This window comes from Microtus pennsylvanicus, chromosome 1, assembly GCF_037038515.1.
Source record: "Microtus pennsylvanicus isolate mMicPen1 chromosome 1, mMicPen1.hap1, whole genome shotgun sequence".
NCBI lineage: Eukaryota > Metazoa > Chordata > Mammalia > Rodentia > Cricetidae > Microtus > Microtus pennsylvanicus.
In genome coordinates, this window is record NC_134579.1 from 29,040,682 (window position 1) to 29,058,609 (window position 17,928).

Below are 17,928 nucleotides of genomic sequence, written 5' to 3' on the forward strand. Positions count from 1 at the left end.
AGAACCTGACACACACTGGTGGCCAATCTATACCTAGATGAGGGGGAGGGACCCAGAGTTTGAGCACTCTTTCCCCAGTGGTCCCTGTGAGCTGTGCAATCTTACCTACTCTTCCAGCCTCAGTCAGCTTCCCCAACATAAGATGTTCATGTTTGTGGGAGCCCACGGAAGCAAATCCGTTCCACCTTGACCAAAGGTCAGAGAGTTCAGATCTATTCTCGCTCCTTCAAAAGGTGTGTGTGTGTGTGTGTGTGTGTGTGTGTGTGTGTGTGTGTGTGTGTGTGTGTGTGACATGTGTGAGGGTGCCTGTGGAGGCCAGACTAGGACTTGGTGTTACCTGCTAGCACTGGGGTCTGGGATCTGACCTTCTGTCCTCTGGAAGAGCAGCAGGCTCTTAACCTCTGAGCCATCTCTCCAGCTCAATGCTGTGCTTTTGTTTTAGCGGTCAGCCTTGCAGACTGCCTTCCTCTATAACAAACACCGATATTTAGCATTTCCTTTCCATTCTCAGGATCTCAATTTGGCTCATTTAGCACCTGAAGGGTGTGCGGATGTCATCCTCCTTGGACCCTAGTGGTCCACCTCTGAGACCGTGCCACAGGGAGGCAGAGTGTCCTCGTTCTCTGCCGGCCTGGCCTTACTCTCTGAGCTCTGCTCTGCGAGTCGGGCGGAGCTGTAAGCCTGGCCCCGCCCTTGGGCCTCGTTATCTACGTTTCCGCGTTTCAGGCGCTAGGCGAACTTGGCAAGCCCTCCCGGCGGTGGATGGGGAACACTTTGTGCCCAGCGTCCGCCCGCTGGGCCCTCCTCCTTCCCTCCGGCGCCGCAGGGCCTGGGAGCCTGCGCTGTCCCTGGGTTTGGGGTCTTTGGAACCAGAGTACCTTGCACCTGGACAGCAGCTCTGAGCTCGCACGCTTTGTTCCGTGTCGTCACCGATCTCTTGATCTACGAGTGTCCAAATGTGGACATCGCGCTTAGTCAAGAGGGTCATATAGATGCCGTGGCCCATTTTAAAACAAAGCTCAATTATAAGCGCGCCGCGGCTGTTTATTCCAGCCTAGTCTCAGATCCCCGAGGGCTGCTGTCAACTAGCACCCGCAGGAAGCTCCATTCCGGGTACGGAACCGAGTGACCGGTTTGAGACCTTCAGCTCGTTCAGGTCCAAACTGCAAGAGCCGAGGCAGATCGCGGGGTGACGAGTGGAGGAATGAGTCTCCCATTTGGTGTAATGGGACGTACTGCGTGCTTGGTGGCTGTACTTCAAGCGCTGAAGGTGGCGGGGATAGTAATGTCTCTATCTCCGGGACCCCCATCTTCCCACGGTCCCCGATCCCGCCTGACCAGGGCTGCACGCGATGCACTGGCTCTAAAGTGCGTCACAGACCGCACCGGCCGTGCTGCTCCACCGGCTTGGGTGAGGTTGGCGCCGGGCCAGCACGGGCTGGGCCAGCAGCGCCTGGGCCATCACCCCGCCTAGAGACCCGGGCGTGGAAAGCGCTCAAGTTGCGCAGCACCGGGATCGCAGCCGGGGACACTCTCCGCTAGGGGCTAGGCGCCCCATTGGTCTCGGCAACTCTCCGGGGCACGAGGTGACACCCCCTCGGTTCCTTAGGCGCACGGAGCTCAAGAGATTTCTTCAGGATAAACTGCGCGGCGGCCTCCCTGGACTCTTTGCCCCGCCCCGGGTCTCCGCCCCCTCCCTTTGGCTAGGGATCCTGGACCCGGCGGCGACCACTTAAGAAGCTCGAGCAGCCAGGACCGGGAGGCGGCTGGGGGCCGCGGAGCCGCTGGCCATCGACTCTCACCGCCATGTGACACGGTCCTCCGGCCTGCTATCCCAGTGCCAGCGCCCGCTCCCTGCCGCGCTGCGCATCATGCGCCCGCCGCCCGAGCCCCAACCCGCGCAGAATCCCGGCCTCCGTAGGCAGGTAGAGCCTCCTGGGCAGCTCCTGCGTCTCTTCTACTGCACGGTCCTGGTGTGTTCCAAAGAGACCTCCGCGCTCACCGATTTCTCTGGTAAGAGCTCTCTTGCTTGCCACGAGCCCGCGTTCCCCTCGCTGTTGCCCAGGTGAGAGGTAGGCTGGGAGTTGCCTTTGCAGGGGGCACGACCTGGTTGGATTAAAGTTGAAGTGTACTCCCTAAGCAGTTTTCTTGCCTGGTGGGAGCCCTTGGTGTGGTGTTTAGGTTGATGGGAGTAGGGGAACCATCTCTTCCTAACGATAGACCTGTAAGATCTTTAAAGTTTTTCGCGGTGCTCTTGACCTCTGTTAGTTTCCTGGACACCTGCGGTTCAGCCCTGACCTTCTTGTGTTCACTAGAGGGTCCCTAAATTGAGCCCGGTACCACGCCCAGCGCTGGAAGAGAACCGTGTTCCGGACGAACAGTTGTGCTTGGCTGGCCACCCACATGATAAGGGTGCGTCCCAGCCAGACTCAGGGGTACCCATGTAAGGAGACTAGCTCAGAACACGCTGAACCCAAAGTCCAAGCAGGTCCCTAGGGAGGGAGCCTGGGAAGATTGGAGGTCTGGTGGAGATGCCTTGAGAGACTCATAGAAGCTGACAGCAGAGAATACTCAGAGGCATGAGTGTACAGCAAATGGTGCCAGCACTCCCCACGCGCCCACCACACACACACACACACACACACACACACACACACACACACACACACGAGAGAGAGAGAGAGAGAGAGAGAGAGAGAGAGAGAGAGACAGACAGACAGAGACAGAGAGAGAGACAGAGAGAGAGACAGAGAGAGAGAGACAGAGAGACAGAGAGAGACAGAGAGATAGAGAGAGAGAGACTTTGTCCTACCAAGGCAAAGATCAATGCTTTTCTTTAGCGAATTCACCTACTCCCAACCTCAGCAAAAGATTTTAGCGAGGTGTGAGGTGGCAGGTGGCAGGTGTGGCTGTGGCGTTTAGAAGGTGACAAATGTCTTTTCTTGTAACAGCCCGAGTCTCCATTTGCTCCATAGATTTTTCCATCACGCCCGGGATGAAGCTCTGTGCCCTTTGCTTCCTTTTCTCTTGGGACTTTCTGCCCAGCTCAGGCTGAGGACTCTAAGAAGCCCCTCCCTACAGGGTTTTGTTCTGTTCTGTTTTTCGGTATAATTGTGATAAAGAGTCACCCCTCCGTGCTGCTGCGTGACAGACTACCAAGCAAAGAATCTGGAAGAGCAGACTTGAGTTGGCTTTCTGGTTTGCTTACAGAGAATGTCATTCATTGTTAGCTGAGAGCCCGTAGGTCAGAGGTTCTTTGCCTAGAATATTTAATATCAAGGCAGTGTTCCTGCCTGGCCAAGGAAGCCAAGATATGCCTGCTTGGCGAGCAAACCGAGGCTCTTAAAAACAAGCCGCAGAGAACCAAAACTCTGGTAAATGGGCTGGGGAAAGTCATCAGGTTTTTTTTTTTTTAAAGCACTATTGACTTTTTTCTGTAATAGAACTTTCTTGGCTTCCATAAAGATTCTGTGTTTGCTGATTTAAGCTGTGACAAGCAGCTCTGAGCTTTTAGACACTGTCTTGCCCCGGTTATTGTAAGGAAAGAATTAAAAGCTGAATAACTGCCTCCCCCCATCCTCGGTGACATCATTACAACTGAACAAATATTGCTTTAGGCAAATTGCGACGAAACTCCTCCTCCCCACCACCAGATTATAGACTTTTAGAATCTGTTTCTTGAGGGAAGCAGTTGCAATACTAACAGTGTGTACGTTTATCACACAAGTCTGGAAATAAACTGTGCCCCGCAATAACATTCTGCGGATCTGGGCTATAGACAGGGAGCAACCACCAGAGAGAAGCAAGTGCTTGTTGGAAGGTTTTTAAGTAATGAGGTTGGTGAATGACTTTTCCTGCTGTTTTCCATGAGGTCCAGGGTTTCCAAGAGTCAACAGCAGGTGGTGGCATTGCCAGGTCCTCTCACCTTTCCTCCTTGCTGTCTAGAAACACATGGTCCTGTCTTCCCAAACCATAGCACTCTCGGGTTTAAACACAAGTTCTGGATAATGTGGGATGGGGAAACATCCAAAGGGTCTTAGAAAGAGAGAGAGAGAGCCAAAGCTGGGCCGTTTCGTTTTAAATCGAAGCAAATCCTCCAACCAGGCGATAGAGGGGGAATCCTAGCTCCCAATGGACAGTGTGGGGATCCAGTCGAGAGTGCTGGCCTCACCGATTGATTTCCTGTGGCCTCAAAGGGCCCTGCTTGCTCTCCTGGGGCGAGGCAGGCCTGTTCCCTTTTATGAGTTTGGCAAGTGTGTAGAAGGGGAACAGAAATAGTGGACTCTCCCCTGCGGAGCTCTCCCACAATAGCCCGGGGCGAGGGAGCACGTGTTTTCTACGGAATGGAACATCAAAAAGGTGTGGAGGAGGGGGGGGTCAGGACCCCCTGGCCTCGTGGAGAAAACTAGAGAAAGTGTCCATGTGAAAGAAAGTCCCACAAGGCTGTGGGCCCCCGTCGGAGGGCCCCTGTCAGTCATACAGTGTGGAACATGCCTGCTGTTTGAGAACATTACTTAATGTCTACCGCCCCTTCGCAGCTTTCCCAGGCTGTTGCTTGAGGCTGTCAGCTGGTGTCATTTTTCCTGGGTCACTGATTTTTTTCTAGCATTAGATCTCTTAATGATCCAAAAGCTGCACGGTGGCCTTTCCTCCTCTCTGTGCTTGGGACTTGGGCTAATCATCCCCAACCCTGCTGGGGTCCAGGCTCCCTGGTACTCTCTGAAGATTTTGGGCTTCCAGGCTGTGGTGGTCACTGAAAGGCTACCATCGCTTTATTAAAAATGTATCCCAGGACAGACAAGCTGGCTCAGGGAGTAAAGGCACTTGCTACCAAGTCTGACGACCTGAATTTGATATCTGGACCCTCACTGTTGAAGGAGAAGACACACCTTTAATCCCACAGGCAACGGTAGGCAGATCTCTGAATTTGAGGCCAGCCTGCCCTACAGAGTGAGTCTATAGAGAAACCCTGCCTTAAAAACAAGAAACAAAGGAAAATCACTGACTACTCTTCCAGAGGACTCGGGCTCAGTTTCCAGCACCTATATGTTGTTACTCTGTTTCCAGGGCACCCAGGGCACACTCTCCTAGTCTCCTCAAGAGTCAGACATGCACGTGGTACATGTATGTACAAGCAGGGAAACACATATACACGTAACATTTTTTTTAAATATTTATTTATTTGTTATGTATACAATATTCTGTCTGTGTGTATGCCTGCAGGCCAGAAGAGGGCACCAGACCTCATTACAGATGGCTGTGGGCCACCATGTGGTTGCTGGGAATTGAACTCAGGACCTTTGGAAGAGGAGGCAATGCTCTTAACCTCTGAGCCATCTCTCCAGCCCTACATGTAACATTTAAAAATCTTTTTAAAGCTTTTAAATTAAAAAAAATACTTCTTTAAAGAAACAGTTTGAGAGGCTAGGTATCTAAGATTAACATTTGATCTCTGTCCTTGGTTTATAGACAATTGACTTCTCATCCTTCTGTGTCTGTCTGTGTCCTCATATCTTCTAAGGCCATCAATCAGACTGAGTCAGGGCTCACATGAATGGCTCTATCTTAATTTAATCACCCATTTAACAATATGCCTTCAAGTATACTCCCATTCTAATGTGACTCTGGGTGACTCACAAATCTGTCTGCCACACAGGCCATCCTCAACCCAACACATAGACCTGACTGGAAGTTCTATGTTCCACAGGCCAGAATTTCAGGATGTGATACAGTGGGCATTGGGGGCCAAGTCCTGGGAAGGGGACAGGGCATGCATAATTCTTCATTTTCAGGAAGCTAACTTTTCCTATTTTACACCCGGACAAACAACGTGTAACCCTAGAAGTATATAGAATGATCTGGGGAGCTAAATGTGTGGTGTTCAGCTGTATTCCAGGGCTTCTGTTGAGATGACCTGCAGACATCCAGGCACTGGGGTCTTCTAAGGTTTCCCAGGCAATCCCAAGGCCCTGTGCCGATGCTCTGAGGACAGAGCCACCTCTCCTGTTCATATTTCAGCCCACACAGAGCATGGCTGACTGGGGTCCTCTTCCCCATCCGCCCAAGGTGCACCACCGGGGGACCCAGCCTGCTACTCCTCAACTGTCATCACCTCCCAACACCTACGTGCGCACATGCGTATGTACACACACCCATGTCTGCATTCTGTTATGCCTCAGTTATAGTGTCCTTTCACCTAGGAGTCATTGTCACTTGAAAAAAATGTTAGAGCGTGAAAAGCAAGCTCATGCCAGAAGGAAAACAAACTGAATGTCCGAAGTTGTCTGACTCTTGTGGAAGAAGGGAGGAAGGACAAGAGTCTCGAACTGCTTGTCTGTATCCATGGAAAGCAGCTGAAAAATGCATCTGAAAATGTCCCACTGGCCCCTTCTGTGGTAAAGAGGTGCCTCAGCTCACGAGCGCCATTATTGATGGCCATGGTCTCCCAGGTGCTGTATTGGAAAGGGCAGCCTAGCAGCAGAGTCCCAGGGAAGAGACAGCAAGAAGGAATGGAATTAATTGAGCTCAGTGTTATTTGATTCCAGCCCTGTAGCAACCCCTGGGTGAGTATTAGTCTCATTTACAGACAAGAACTTGGCCTTGAATAGGACAACTAATCTGCCCCAAACGCCCCAGCTGGGAGAACAAGAGCTACCTCCAACACTGAACTGGGGCTAGCCTAGGGGATTGGCCTTTGATGGTGTCAAAAAACAGGACAACAAAAATGTGTCTACAATTTGCCTAGCCTTCCTAGATAGTTCCTGGGGTGACCACTGCTGTCTCAGGTGTCTACTGAGGAGACACAGCTTCTTGTCATGGTAGCTGGGAAGAGGCTGCAGTTATGGGAGATACACACGATTGTTCTGGTCATTTCTCGGTATCTTCTGAGGGGTGATTAAGGACCCCCAGGGACATCAAATGCTCCTTTCTACGAGGACATTTTGTCTACGTATAAACTACGCAGCTCCTGTCGGGGGATTTCAGACATTGCTTACCATGCCTATCATAGCCAAAGTTTCATGCAAGTAGTTGTTTATATTGTTAGGAGAATGGTCGCAAGGAAAAAGAACCTGTACCCATGCAAACAGGCGTAAGTGTATGTGGTGTGTATGTGTGTGGTTTTGAGTAAGAGTCTCAGGTAGCTCAACTTGCCTCAGACTCTCTATGTAGCTAGCTGAGGATGTCATTGAACTCCTTATGTTCTTATCTTTGCCTCCAGAGTGCCAGGATTACAAGCATACACCACCAGAATTAGCTTCAGGTGTGCACGCATGTAACTGAAGGCCAGGCATGGTGGTGCACGCCTTCAGTCCTAGCTCTCATTCGGGAGCAGAGGCAGGCAGACTTTGAGTTTGAGGTCAGCTGGTCTATATAGTGAGTAGAGCCAGAAGTCCACTACAAACAAACAAAGTTTTGATCTGCGGTATGTTGAATCCTTCTATATTTCCCATGCATTTGGAGGCAGGTCATATTTGCGGCTCCATCTTGAAAAAGAAAAGACATTTTTGTTTATAATTGAAAATTACATTGACAGTTGAACAGCGTATAATTTATAGATAAATATACACATAGTAGAGGTATGTTCTCAGACTGTTTTGATTGATGGGTCATGATTTAAAATGTGGAGGTCACTGGTCTTTCCTTCCACCCTTTCAGCTTAGTACTATAGCCCCCCTGAAGAGGCACCAGCTGAAGGCTAACAAGACATCTGCCCCCTGACCCGTAGCCCATCCCTGACTGCTTGCTTTGCCTGATTCTTCCCAGCTCTCCGGATTTGAGCCCAAGACTCGTCTGGTTTCACAACTCCATACGCTTATCATTTGGGCTAAGAAATGACCCAAGAAAGTAGGGCAAAGGTTCTTTGAACTTTTATGAGAGGCTTTTACTGTTTGAATGCAGCTGTTGTGTCTGTGTCTTTTGGTAAGGAAGTTGTTTTCTTAGGAGCATAAATTGTGGGGTTGCTAAGATTGTTAAGATTGTAGCACTACAAGGAGATGCCCAGAAGGAAGAGACTGGCCCAGCTTTCCTCCCCTCAGAAGGGGGAGCCAGTTACCGACCCCTAGGTGTGGTCATCTCCAGTCAAAAGTCTGGCCTAGCACACACATGGGTCTAGCACACACAGGCAGTGGCCTCCTCGCTTGGTTTCCCTCAGAACAAGTGAGCAGCATTGAGTTAAGATCACCCTTGGTTTATCAGACGAGAAGCAAATCTACTTTAGATGCTGTTCCATGAGTTTCATGCTCACATGCATTCACTCCTCATGGCTTTCGCTTTACTATAATGTCATGTAACACTGAGTGGTTTAAAGTAATTCCACCTTTGTAATGGCCATTGCTTATTTTACCAGAGCCTACTCTTTCCCAGGACTTACACGCAATTCTTATTCCATGTCCTACCCAGAAAAAATAAATACATAGATGTAAATGGGAAACCACGCTTTTGTTTCCCAGCTGCCCAGGTCCGAATAATCACACAGAAACTACATTAATTACAACACTGTTTGACCAATGACTTAGGCATATTCCTAGCTAACTCTTACATCTTAAATTAACTCATTTCTATTAATCTATGTATCACCATGAGGCTGTGGCTTACTGGTAATGTTCTGGCGTCTTTCTCCTTTGGTGGCTACATGGCATCTCCTTGACTCCATCTATTTTCTCTCTATCTCTGTTAGGGCTTTACTCTGCTAAGCCACTGGCCAAAACAGCTTTATTCATCAATCAATAAAAGGACATCCCACATCACATAGGTGTTCCCTATGTGGAAACATCAGCAGCACAAGTCACTCAAGTTTCATATAAAGACACACATATAGGCAAACACACACACTTTAATTAAAAAAGATTCAGATAGGTGGAATTCTGCTGATTATGAATATACAGTTGAAAACATTAAACAAGCAATACTCAGCAACAGCAACAGAGTTCTTAAGAAATAAAAGAGGTATTAAAGAAGAAATTGAGCCAGGCAGTGGTGGTACACACCTTTAATCCCAGCACTTGGGAGGCAGAGGCAGGAGGCCATCTTGGTCTATAAGAACTAGTTCCAGGACAGGCTCCAAAGCTACAGAGAAACCCTGTCTTGAAAAAACTAAAAAAAAATGTAGTGATATTTCATTTTAGCTCAGTCAATAGAGCATGAAACTCTTAATCTCAGGGTCGTGGATTCAAGCCCCATGTTGGGTGCCAAATAAAGCACAATTAATAAAAACTCAGAGAGAAAAATTGGTGTTCAACCTGAAGGTCAGAAAAGCAAAACAGCCAGTCACTGACTTTTACTTCTACCTCAGTCTGAAGTGGCTATTCTGTCTTCAGGAATCCTCAGAATGAGGCTGTGCCTGAGAGCTGTTTCCTCCTGTTTTATAATCCTCTCTAGGGCTGGGATTAGAGGCATGTACCACTGCGATTAAAAGCAGACACCACTTGGTTTCTATGGCAAACTAGTGTGGCTACTGGGATTAAAGGTATGTGTTATTGCAACCTTGTCTGTAAGGCTGGCCAGTGGAGCTATTTTACTCTCTGAACTGCAGGCATGCTCTATTTATTAAAATATAAATGAAATATCACTACAAGAAATGAAAGAGGGAATCCCCCAAATGAGAAAAGAGCAAAGTCTACCGTGAAAAAGATGCCCAATTGAAGGAAAGATAAATGAACTCCTGACATGAAGAACACATTGACTGAAATGAACATCTTTGTAGACAGGTCAAGGAATAGATTAGACAGAGCCAAAGACAGAAACAGTGACATGGAAATACTAGAGATATTATTCAGGATGAAACAGAAAGGATAAATGCTTACAAAAATTCTGTAGAAAATGGCAAGGAAATCTATAGGCATATAGAATGGAAGGGAAAGTTCACACACACACACACACACACACACACACACACACACACACACACACGTCAATTCTTCAGAGAGAGAAAATGAGAAAGAGGCAACACTCATCAGAGTCACAGAATGAGTTTGCAGGAATTGCTGGGAGATTCTGCTTCTAAGCATCTCAAGTCAGGTAATTCACAGATACATCAAATCTGTAAAACGCTCAAAACAAGCAAACCAAGGGAAAAATATTATCTATAAGGTCTCTCCAGCAACAGCACCAGGAGATAAAACCTCATGCTTCTAGGGAAAAGAAAATGTAAACAACCCTCAGCCTGGAGCTATAGATGGTCAAACTATTGACTAAGATGAGTCTGAAGTGAAGACTCTTTTCCCAGTAATAAATCTTCACTGAAAGAATGGCTATGGGGCGTCTTTGTGCAGGACCCTAAGTCTAGGATGCCTGAGAAAGAACGGGTGATGAGCACAGAGTCCAGACAACTCTGAACTCGCTCTCTCACTTTCCTTGCTTTGTCTTCACACTGGAGTGGTGACTCAGTCACTGTCCTAGTGCTGAGAGGAGACTCCAGAGCCAAGGCAACTTACAGATGGAAGCATTTAACTGGGGGCTTGATTACAGTTTCAGAGGGTTAGTCTGTTATCATCACGGTGGGGAGCATGGTGGCATGCGGGCACGGCATGGTGCTGGAGAAGGAGCTGAGAGCTTTGGAGCGGGGGGGGGGGGGATGGGGGGGAGAGACTGACACGGGTCCACCCACTTTACAGTGACATGCCTCCCTCAGTAAGGCCATACTTCCTAGTCCTTCTCTAGTAGTTCATCAACTGGGGGCTAACCACACAAATATGTGAGTCTATGGGGGCCATTTTCATTCAAACCGCAAGCAGCATCCCTTCTCCCCTCCTCCTCCTCCTCCTTCTCCTTCAACAAAGTCTCACTAAATAGATCTATAGGCCTGGAACCCGTTGTGCACACTAATCATGGCCTCACAGAAATCTGTCTGCCTCGGTCTCTCAAGTACAGGAATAAAATTGTGTGCTACCATGCTGACTTGCATTATCTTTCTCTTAAGAGCGATGTCCTTTGGGTATCTTTTCTCCTCCTGCTATCAAACCCAGGACTTCAATCACGCCAGGCAGGTACCCTGTCACTGAGCTGCGTCTCCAGTCCAGACAGCTTATCTTGTTCTTTTGTCTGAATTCCTGTGGCCCTTTCTTGACCAACTTGAGCTCCTCCATTGACTACCAGCCTGAATCATCCCCTCCCCCAGATGAGCCTTGGTCCCAAGGGCATTGTGGGAGAGGAAAAGGAACATCCTAAAGTCTCTCAGGCATCAGATGCCAGGCCAGATCCATGGCCAGTAGGATGAGCTGCTCTTGTCCTGTCCTTGGTTTCGATGGATTCATGGGCATAAGAATCACCGGAGAGGCGTTTGAAGGGTAGATAATAGAATTGCCAGGTCATAGACTCTAAAATAATAATCAAAGCAGAGAGCTAGAACCGAGTGTTTCATATTGTTCCCACACACCTGGCAGATGACTGTGTGCAGGTCTTACATTTTCATGTGTGTCTGACTCACACTTTCGCCAACACCTGTACCCTTAGAGGACTCAGGCCCCAACATTGAACTTTCTCTGCTTTAACAAGTTAGAAGTTGAAGTGGTGCTTGGGGCTAGTGGTTTCACCTCGACAGCCAAGTTTCCAAGCACAGAACAATGTAAGTCCAGGCAACCACTGGGGCTGCTGAATCCGAGCCGTGTTTACGAATGGTCTGATTTCATGCGTGCCTTGGATGTCCCGTGAATACAAATAGCCTCATTTGGGGTCAGAGGAGCAGGAGGAAGAAATCTAAGAAAGATCTCCAAAACAAATCTTGAATTCGGATGAGTATAATGGAGTGTAATCTCGTTTCGAGTCTGTCAGCATTCCTTTGATGATTACAAATGAGTCCCTTCTCCCCGGCAATGTAGGGAATAATCTGGATAAAATAACCCTTTTTGTCTGCAAAGGCCCGCGCGATGCTTACTCCTGACAGCTCTCCGAGTAGGGTTTCAGAGTCTAAGGGGCGCTCACTATGCCCCCGAGCCACCTCCTTTCTTTCTCTTTACTTAGAAAACTTTTCATGTTTGGCCACTTCTAAAATTCTCAGGTTTGAAATCATAAATCATTATACTGTCCTAAGGAACAAGAGACCTGTCACTGAGTCCCTCCCTCCCCCTCCCTTGCCTGCTGGACAGAAGACAGGTGGAAATGGGAATGAATGATCTTATCTAGAAAGCCAATTTGTGCAGTCACTGAAGGATAGACTTTAAGAATGCAGACAAAGTGACAGCCCCTTCTCATTAGGAAAAAAAAATGAAAAAAAAAGCAAGTTCAGGCTTCTTTTGGTCTCTTTGGTTGTGAAACACCAGGGACCGTCATTGGTAATTCTGCTTTCCATTTTGTGAGCCTCAGATGATTAAACACTTATCCCAAAGCATATGATCAAAATGACCCGTGGGTGGGTCAGCCTGGAGGCAGAAGCTCCTCCACAGCCTTGGAAGGGGGAGCTGCTGTGGCCAGTTCCCTGGATCTTGTGGTTCCTCTGATCTGTCTTACCTCTTTCACTTCCAGGTCAAGTTCAGAGGTCCTCCTGTTCTGACTTCCCTTTTCCTTAAGTCGCCTGGCTCTCTGAGGTAGATTTAATAAGAAATGTCTCCCATAGGCTCATTTATTTGAGCACCTGATCCTAGTGAGTGGTGCCCTTTGGGAGGTTTAGGAAATGTGGCCTTGCTAGGGGAAAGTGTGTCCCTGCAGGCGTATTTGAGAGTTTGAGATCTTGCCTCACTCCAAGGTCCTGATCCGCTTCATGAGTGTGGTTGAAGATGTGAGTCCTCAACTTCCTGTTTCTGCTGGCAAGCCTGCCCGTTGCTGCCACGCCTCCCTGCTGTAATGGACTCTTATCCTCCGGAACCATAAGCCAGAAGAAACTGTTTCTTCCATAAGTTGTGCTTGGTTATAGTATTTTACTACAGCAATAGAAAAGTAGCCAATACACCCCTTAAAAGTATAAACCAATCCCGTGCGGCCAAAGGACTCCCACTCCCCTCGCCCAATGCCTGCCTGCCTACCTAGGGTAAGTGTGGCTCTCTTGAAGGGTTAATGAAAAGCAGAATGATTTTGCATCTAGATAATGTTGGGCAATGTCTGTAGGCTACTTTACAGTTTTGAGGGGTGCTAGTGGAACTGGGGCTGGTCACGTGACGATGCCGCTAAGCATCTTCCAGAGCACAGGGCAGCTGTAGGGGGAGGGATCACCAGTCCCTGGCAGAGGCGGAGGAACCTGGAGTAGCCCAGCAGAGCCCTCCCTGTCTCATTCCCACCCTGCTGGAACTTGAAGAAATTAAAACGCTTAATTTTTTCACATTATTTACTTATTTTTGTGTGTGAACATGCGTGTGAACACATGTATGTGTTACACAGGGCGAGGTCAGAGGACAGTGCGTGGGAACTGGGATCGTCCTACCGTGTGGGTCCTGGGGATTGAACTCAAGGCGTCAGACTTGGCTGTAGGTGCCTTTGCTTGCTCAGGATTTTGTCAGCGCTTAAAACACTCGAACCAGGAGTTCTAAGACACTGACAGCTCACGTCCTGAAGCCTGCACCTTCTCAGTTCCTCCAGACTGGGAGGGATGAAAGCCCCTCTGTTAAGGTGCTTCTCCACTCTGCCCCGTGGTTTGTACTCGGTCCTTCCCACCCGCTTCCTTTCCTCTAAGGGACTGGCTGTGGCTTTGGGCCCCTTTCCCTCCTCATTTCAAGCTCAGCTGTTTGCTGCCAGCAGGAGCCAGTTACAAGGCTGCGCCGGAAGACGGCCAGGCTTGAAGTCTCTGCTTGCAGGTGGAAGCCTGAGCAAGGATGTGTTTGCCACACACCTCAGTTATCTCAAAATCGCAGTCAACAATGACCTCAGGGCTCGGTTTGATCTGAGTCTCATAAGGGAAGGAGGACAGGAAGTCCTATACACTGAGTGAAGATCTGCTTTCCTTTGGAATCCCCATGGGCTTCCTCTCCCCTTCCCTTCAGCCATCCCCATCTCTCTGCCCACCACCCCAGCTGCCTCAGCACACCCACACGCGGACAGCCCCCGGCAGGCACACACAAACACATTGCTTTTAGGCAGCTATGTCTTCCCTGTGATGCACTTCACGTACTTCGTAGGACACATGTGGAGCTATGTGACACTGTGGGCCCACCCTGAGAAGAGGTGAGCCCACCGCTACCTCCCACCTGGAGGCTGCAAGGTTTCAGGATGGTTCCCACTTCCATACCATGCTCGCTCCTGTCACCTCTTTCATAGACAAGTCACAACGCTACGCAAAATATTTCCTTCTCTCAGACTCAGAAAATCTGCTATTGTTTCCAAGAAAGCGAGTGGGGGTACTGGCAGGAACGGGTAGGCAGTATTTGAACAGCTTCGTGACTCAGTCCATCTGAATTTCGAAGCGTTTTAAGAGCTTTGTCCAAAAAGGGAATAAAAAAAAAAGGTCTATTGTATGGTTCTTGGCACTGGAGAAAATAGCGAGCCTGTCAGAACCCTGTTTCAGATTTGATTTTCAAGTGGGTGATGTAAGAAGGCTGGCCAACAGTGAGGGCTTTGCTCATTTTCTCATTCCTGCTCATTCAGGGGCCCTGGAACTTAGGTTTTCAGATCCAACACATGGTGACATTGAAGCGTCTTTTCTTGTTACTCCCTCTTAGTAAAAACACATCCTGTCCTAGGCAAAGATTGGGTTGCCTTTTAGATGAGCGTGGTTCAGTGAAGAAAAAGAAAAACACATTTGAGTACTATTCAGTATGTGTTTTGTGTATTATACACAGTAGCTCCTTCTCAGCGGCCTCCCTCAGACCCCCAACTCTGAGGGCACTCACGTTCCTTTTGTAATGTGCCACCGGCTTAGCATGTAACCTGGGTGCATCCTCCCGTGTGCACATACATCCTCCCACTTATTTCTAGATTACATGACAACATGGAACACTATGCAAATAGCTGACATAATTATCTGGGAGCTAATGGCAAGAAAATTGGTCTTAATATTCAGTACAGACACTGTTTTCCCCCAAATGTTTTCAATGCACAGTTGGTTGAGCCCATGGGTGTGGGATCCATGGTTACAGAGGCCAGCTGCACACATTTTCAGAGCTGAGTCTTGTACACTGTTTCCCCCTCAATGCCGTTTGAGAAGGGAGGCCCAGAGACTTTCCTGAGCTGCTCTGACACCCTGTAAACTCAATGCTTACTCCTGGGTTTAGCTGTCCTAAAAATGAGTGAGGAAACCTGGGTGCTAATCTTACTCTTCCTTCCCTTTCTTCCCTGACATGAGCACAGATGAGGCCTCCCTCCATTCTGTCTTTCCCTGCTGTTAACCGTTACATGCAAAGAACGGAACATCACATCAACCTCTGGGTCCTTCTGAGCCATGAAGAACTGGCGACACTCTGGCTGGGGAATCTTGTCACAGTGTGACCAACAATCTGTCCTCGTGATGGGGCAACTGTCTTCTCATTTGAGTTCTCTGTCTAGTACCACACATCCCTAGCCAAACAACTTGGATGTCCTTCTTTCTGGCTTCCAGAAAGTCTCTTACAGTCCTGAAGAAGGTTTTTGTTTTGTTTCTATAATAAGAAATGTATGAGCATGACTACTATTTTGTAATAAAAAGCATCGATCATAAAAAAAAGAAATGTAACATGGTGCAATATGGGGAACCCTTGATATAACATGGTATGGGATGTCCTTCTGTATATGTGTTGCTTTTGTTGGTTGATGGATAAAACTGTTTCGGCCAATGGCTTAGCAGAGTAAAGCCAGTCAGGAAATCTGAACAGAGATATGTAGAGAGAGTTGGCAGAGTCAGGGAGATGCCATGTAGCTGCCAAAGGAGACAGATGCCAGAACCTTACCAGTAGGCCACTTCCTCGTGGTGACACACAGATTACTAGAAATGGGTTAATTTAAGATATAAGAGCTAACTATCAATATGCCTAAGCTATTGGCTGAAACAGCTTTATTTATCAATCAATAAAAGCAACACATATACAGAAGGACATTCCATATCAATAACAAGGATTGCTCTGAACTGATTCTCATATAAAGCAAGACCATAGGCAAGATGAGTTTCTGGAAACAGACATATACTCAACCCTCCTGGCCCAGGTCCTTTGCTGCAAGACAGACCTGAACAAAAGAAATAGCCTAGTTCATTACTGCCGTGTGAGCTGATAAAGCTGAGCGAGAAACCTGTATCTCTAGAAGATGTTCAGTGATGTTCTACGAGCCACCCCGCAGCCTTCCCTGGAACCTTGTGGAACTTTCTGGAATGTGATTTATTACTGCCAAAGAACCTGATGAAAGCAAGCCCAGTCTGTACCTATGTATTCTCTTTCTATGCGAAGGTAAATTATTAGGTAGGGCTTTGGCAGACCGATGTCCTAACTGAGAGCTTTGCTTTAAAGCATGTTAAGTGTTTGTGAGACTGGGGTGAAATTGCAGTGCAGGAGGTAGGTTGCACATTAGAATAATTGTCATGATTATTATTATTCAGGCAGTGGTGAGGAGTGAGCACTGTCTGACACTATCTGCAGTTCAGCAGATTGTGGGCAAGAGTGAATTTGCCAGTTAGAGAGGGGAACCACAGGGGAATTCCACAGCACAGTCATCAGCAGCTAAATCCTTTATTAAAGCTGGACCTTAATCAAACTATCACCAAGAAAATCACACATTAGAATGGAGCTGACCAACAGAGAACACTGCAACCTGCATATGGAAAATTAATATTAAAGCTGGACCTTAATCAAGCTATCACCAAGGAAGTCACACATTAGAATGGAGCTGACCAACAGAGAACACTGTAACCTGCATATGGAAAATTAAATGCTATAACAGCCACTTTAGGGAACACAAAATAAGGAGGTGAAGTGAACATCCATAGTAAATGTCATTACATAAGATATCATCATTTCAACATGAATCGTGCACCTGTTCTGTAGCATGCCTGTTCATGGGGCTCATAAGTAGAGGTCAAAGGGTAACCTTAGTGGTAGTCCTTGCTGCCCTCAAGGGTCTCTCTAGCTGTTTGTGGCTCTGTACACCAGGCTAGTTGGCCCAAGAGCTTCCAGGAATTCTTGTATCTGTACTATAAGGCTGCTCACCACAGGACTGCGGGATTACTCTGTACTATAGGAGCACTCAACACAAGAGTGTGGGGTACCCTATACTATAGGAGAGCTCACCACAGGACCCTGGGGTTACCCAATACTATAGGACTGCTCACCACATGACCCCAGGGTTATCCTATACTATAGGAGAGCTTACCACAGGACCCCGGGGATACCCTATACTATAGGAGAGATCACCACAGGACCCCGGGGTTACCCTATACTATAGGAGAGCTTACCACAGGACCCTGGGGTTACCCTATACTATAGGAGCACTCACCACAGGACCCCGGGGATACCCTATACTATAGGAGAGATCACCATAGGACCCCGGGGTTACCCTATACTATAGGAGAGCTTATCACAGGACCCCGGGGTACCCTATATTATAGGAGCACTCACCACAGGACTGTGGGGTACCCTATACTATAGGAGAGCTCACCACAGGACCCCGGGGTACCCTATACTATAGGAGAGCTCACCATAGGACCCCGGGGTTACCCTATACTATAGGAGAGCTTACCCAGGACCCCGGGGTTACCCGATACTATAGGAGAGCTCACCATAGGACCCCGGGGTTACCCGATACTATAGGAGCACTCACCACAGGACCCCGAGGTACCCTATATTATAGGAGAGCTCATCACAGGACCCCAGGGTTACCCTATACTATAGGAGCACTCACCACAGGACCCCGGGGTACCCTATATTATAGGAGCACTCACCACAGGACCCCGGGGTACCCTATATTATAGGAGCACTCACCACAGGACCCCGGGGTACCCTATATTATAGGAGCACTCACCACAGGACCCCGGGGTACCCTATATTATAGGAGCACTCACCACAGGACCCCGGGGTTACCCTATACTATAGGAGAGCTCACCAC

At 48.3% G+C, this 17,928-nt stretch overlaps 1 protein-coding gene across 3 annotated transcripts in view; it reads left to right on the forward strand.

Moving 5' to 3' along the window:
* Positions 1–474: 474 nt before the first annotated feature.
* Eva1c (eva-1 homolog C) overlaps positions 475–17,928 on the forward strand; it is a 74,509-nt gene continuing 57,055 nt past the window's right edge. For all 3 annotated transcript variants that reach the window (XM_075959520.1, XM_075959528.1, XM_075959538.1), the window contains exon 1: positions 475–2,013. In XM_075959520.1, coding sequence (XP_075815635.1) covers positions 1,872–2,013 — 142 coding nt within the window. In that variant the 5' untranslated portion in view covers positions 475–1,871. The remainder of the gene's footprint in view (positions 2,014–17,928) is intronic.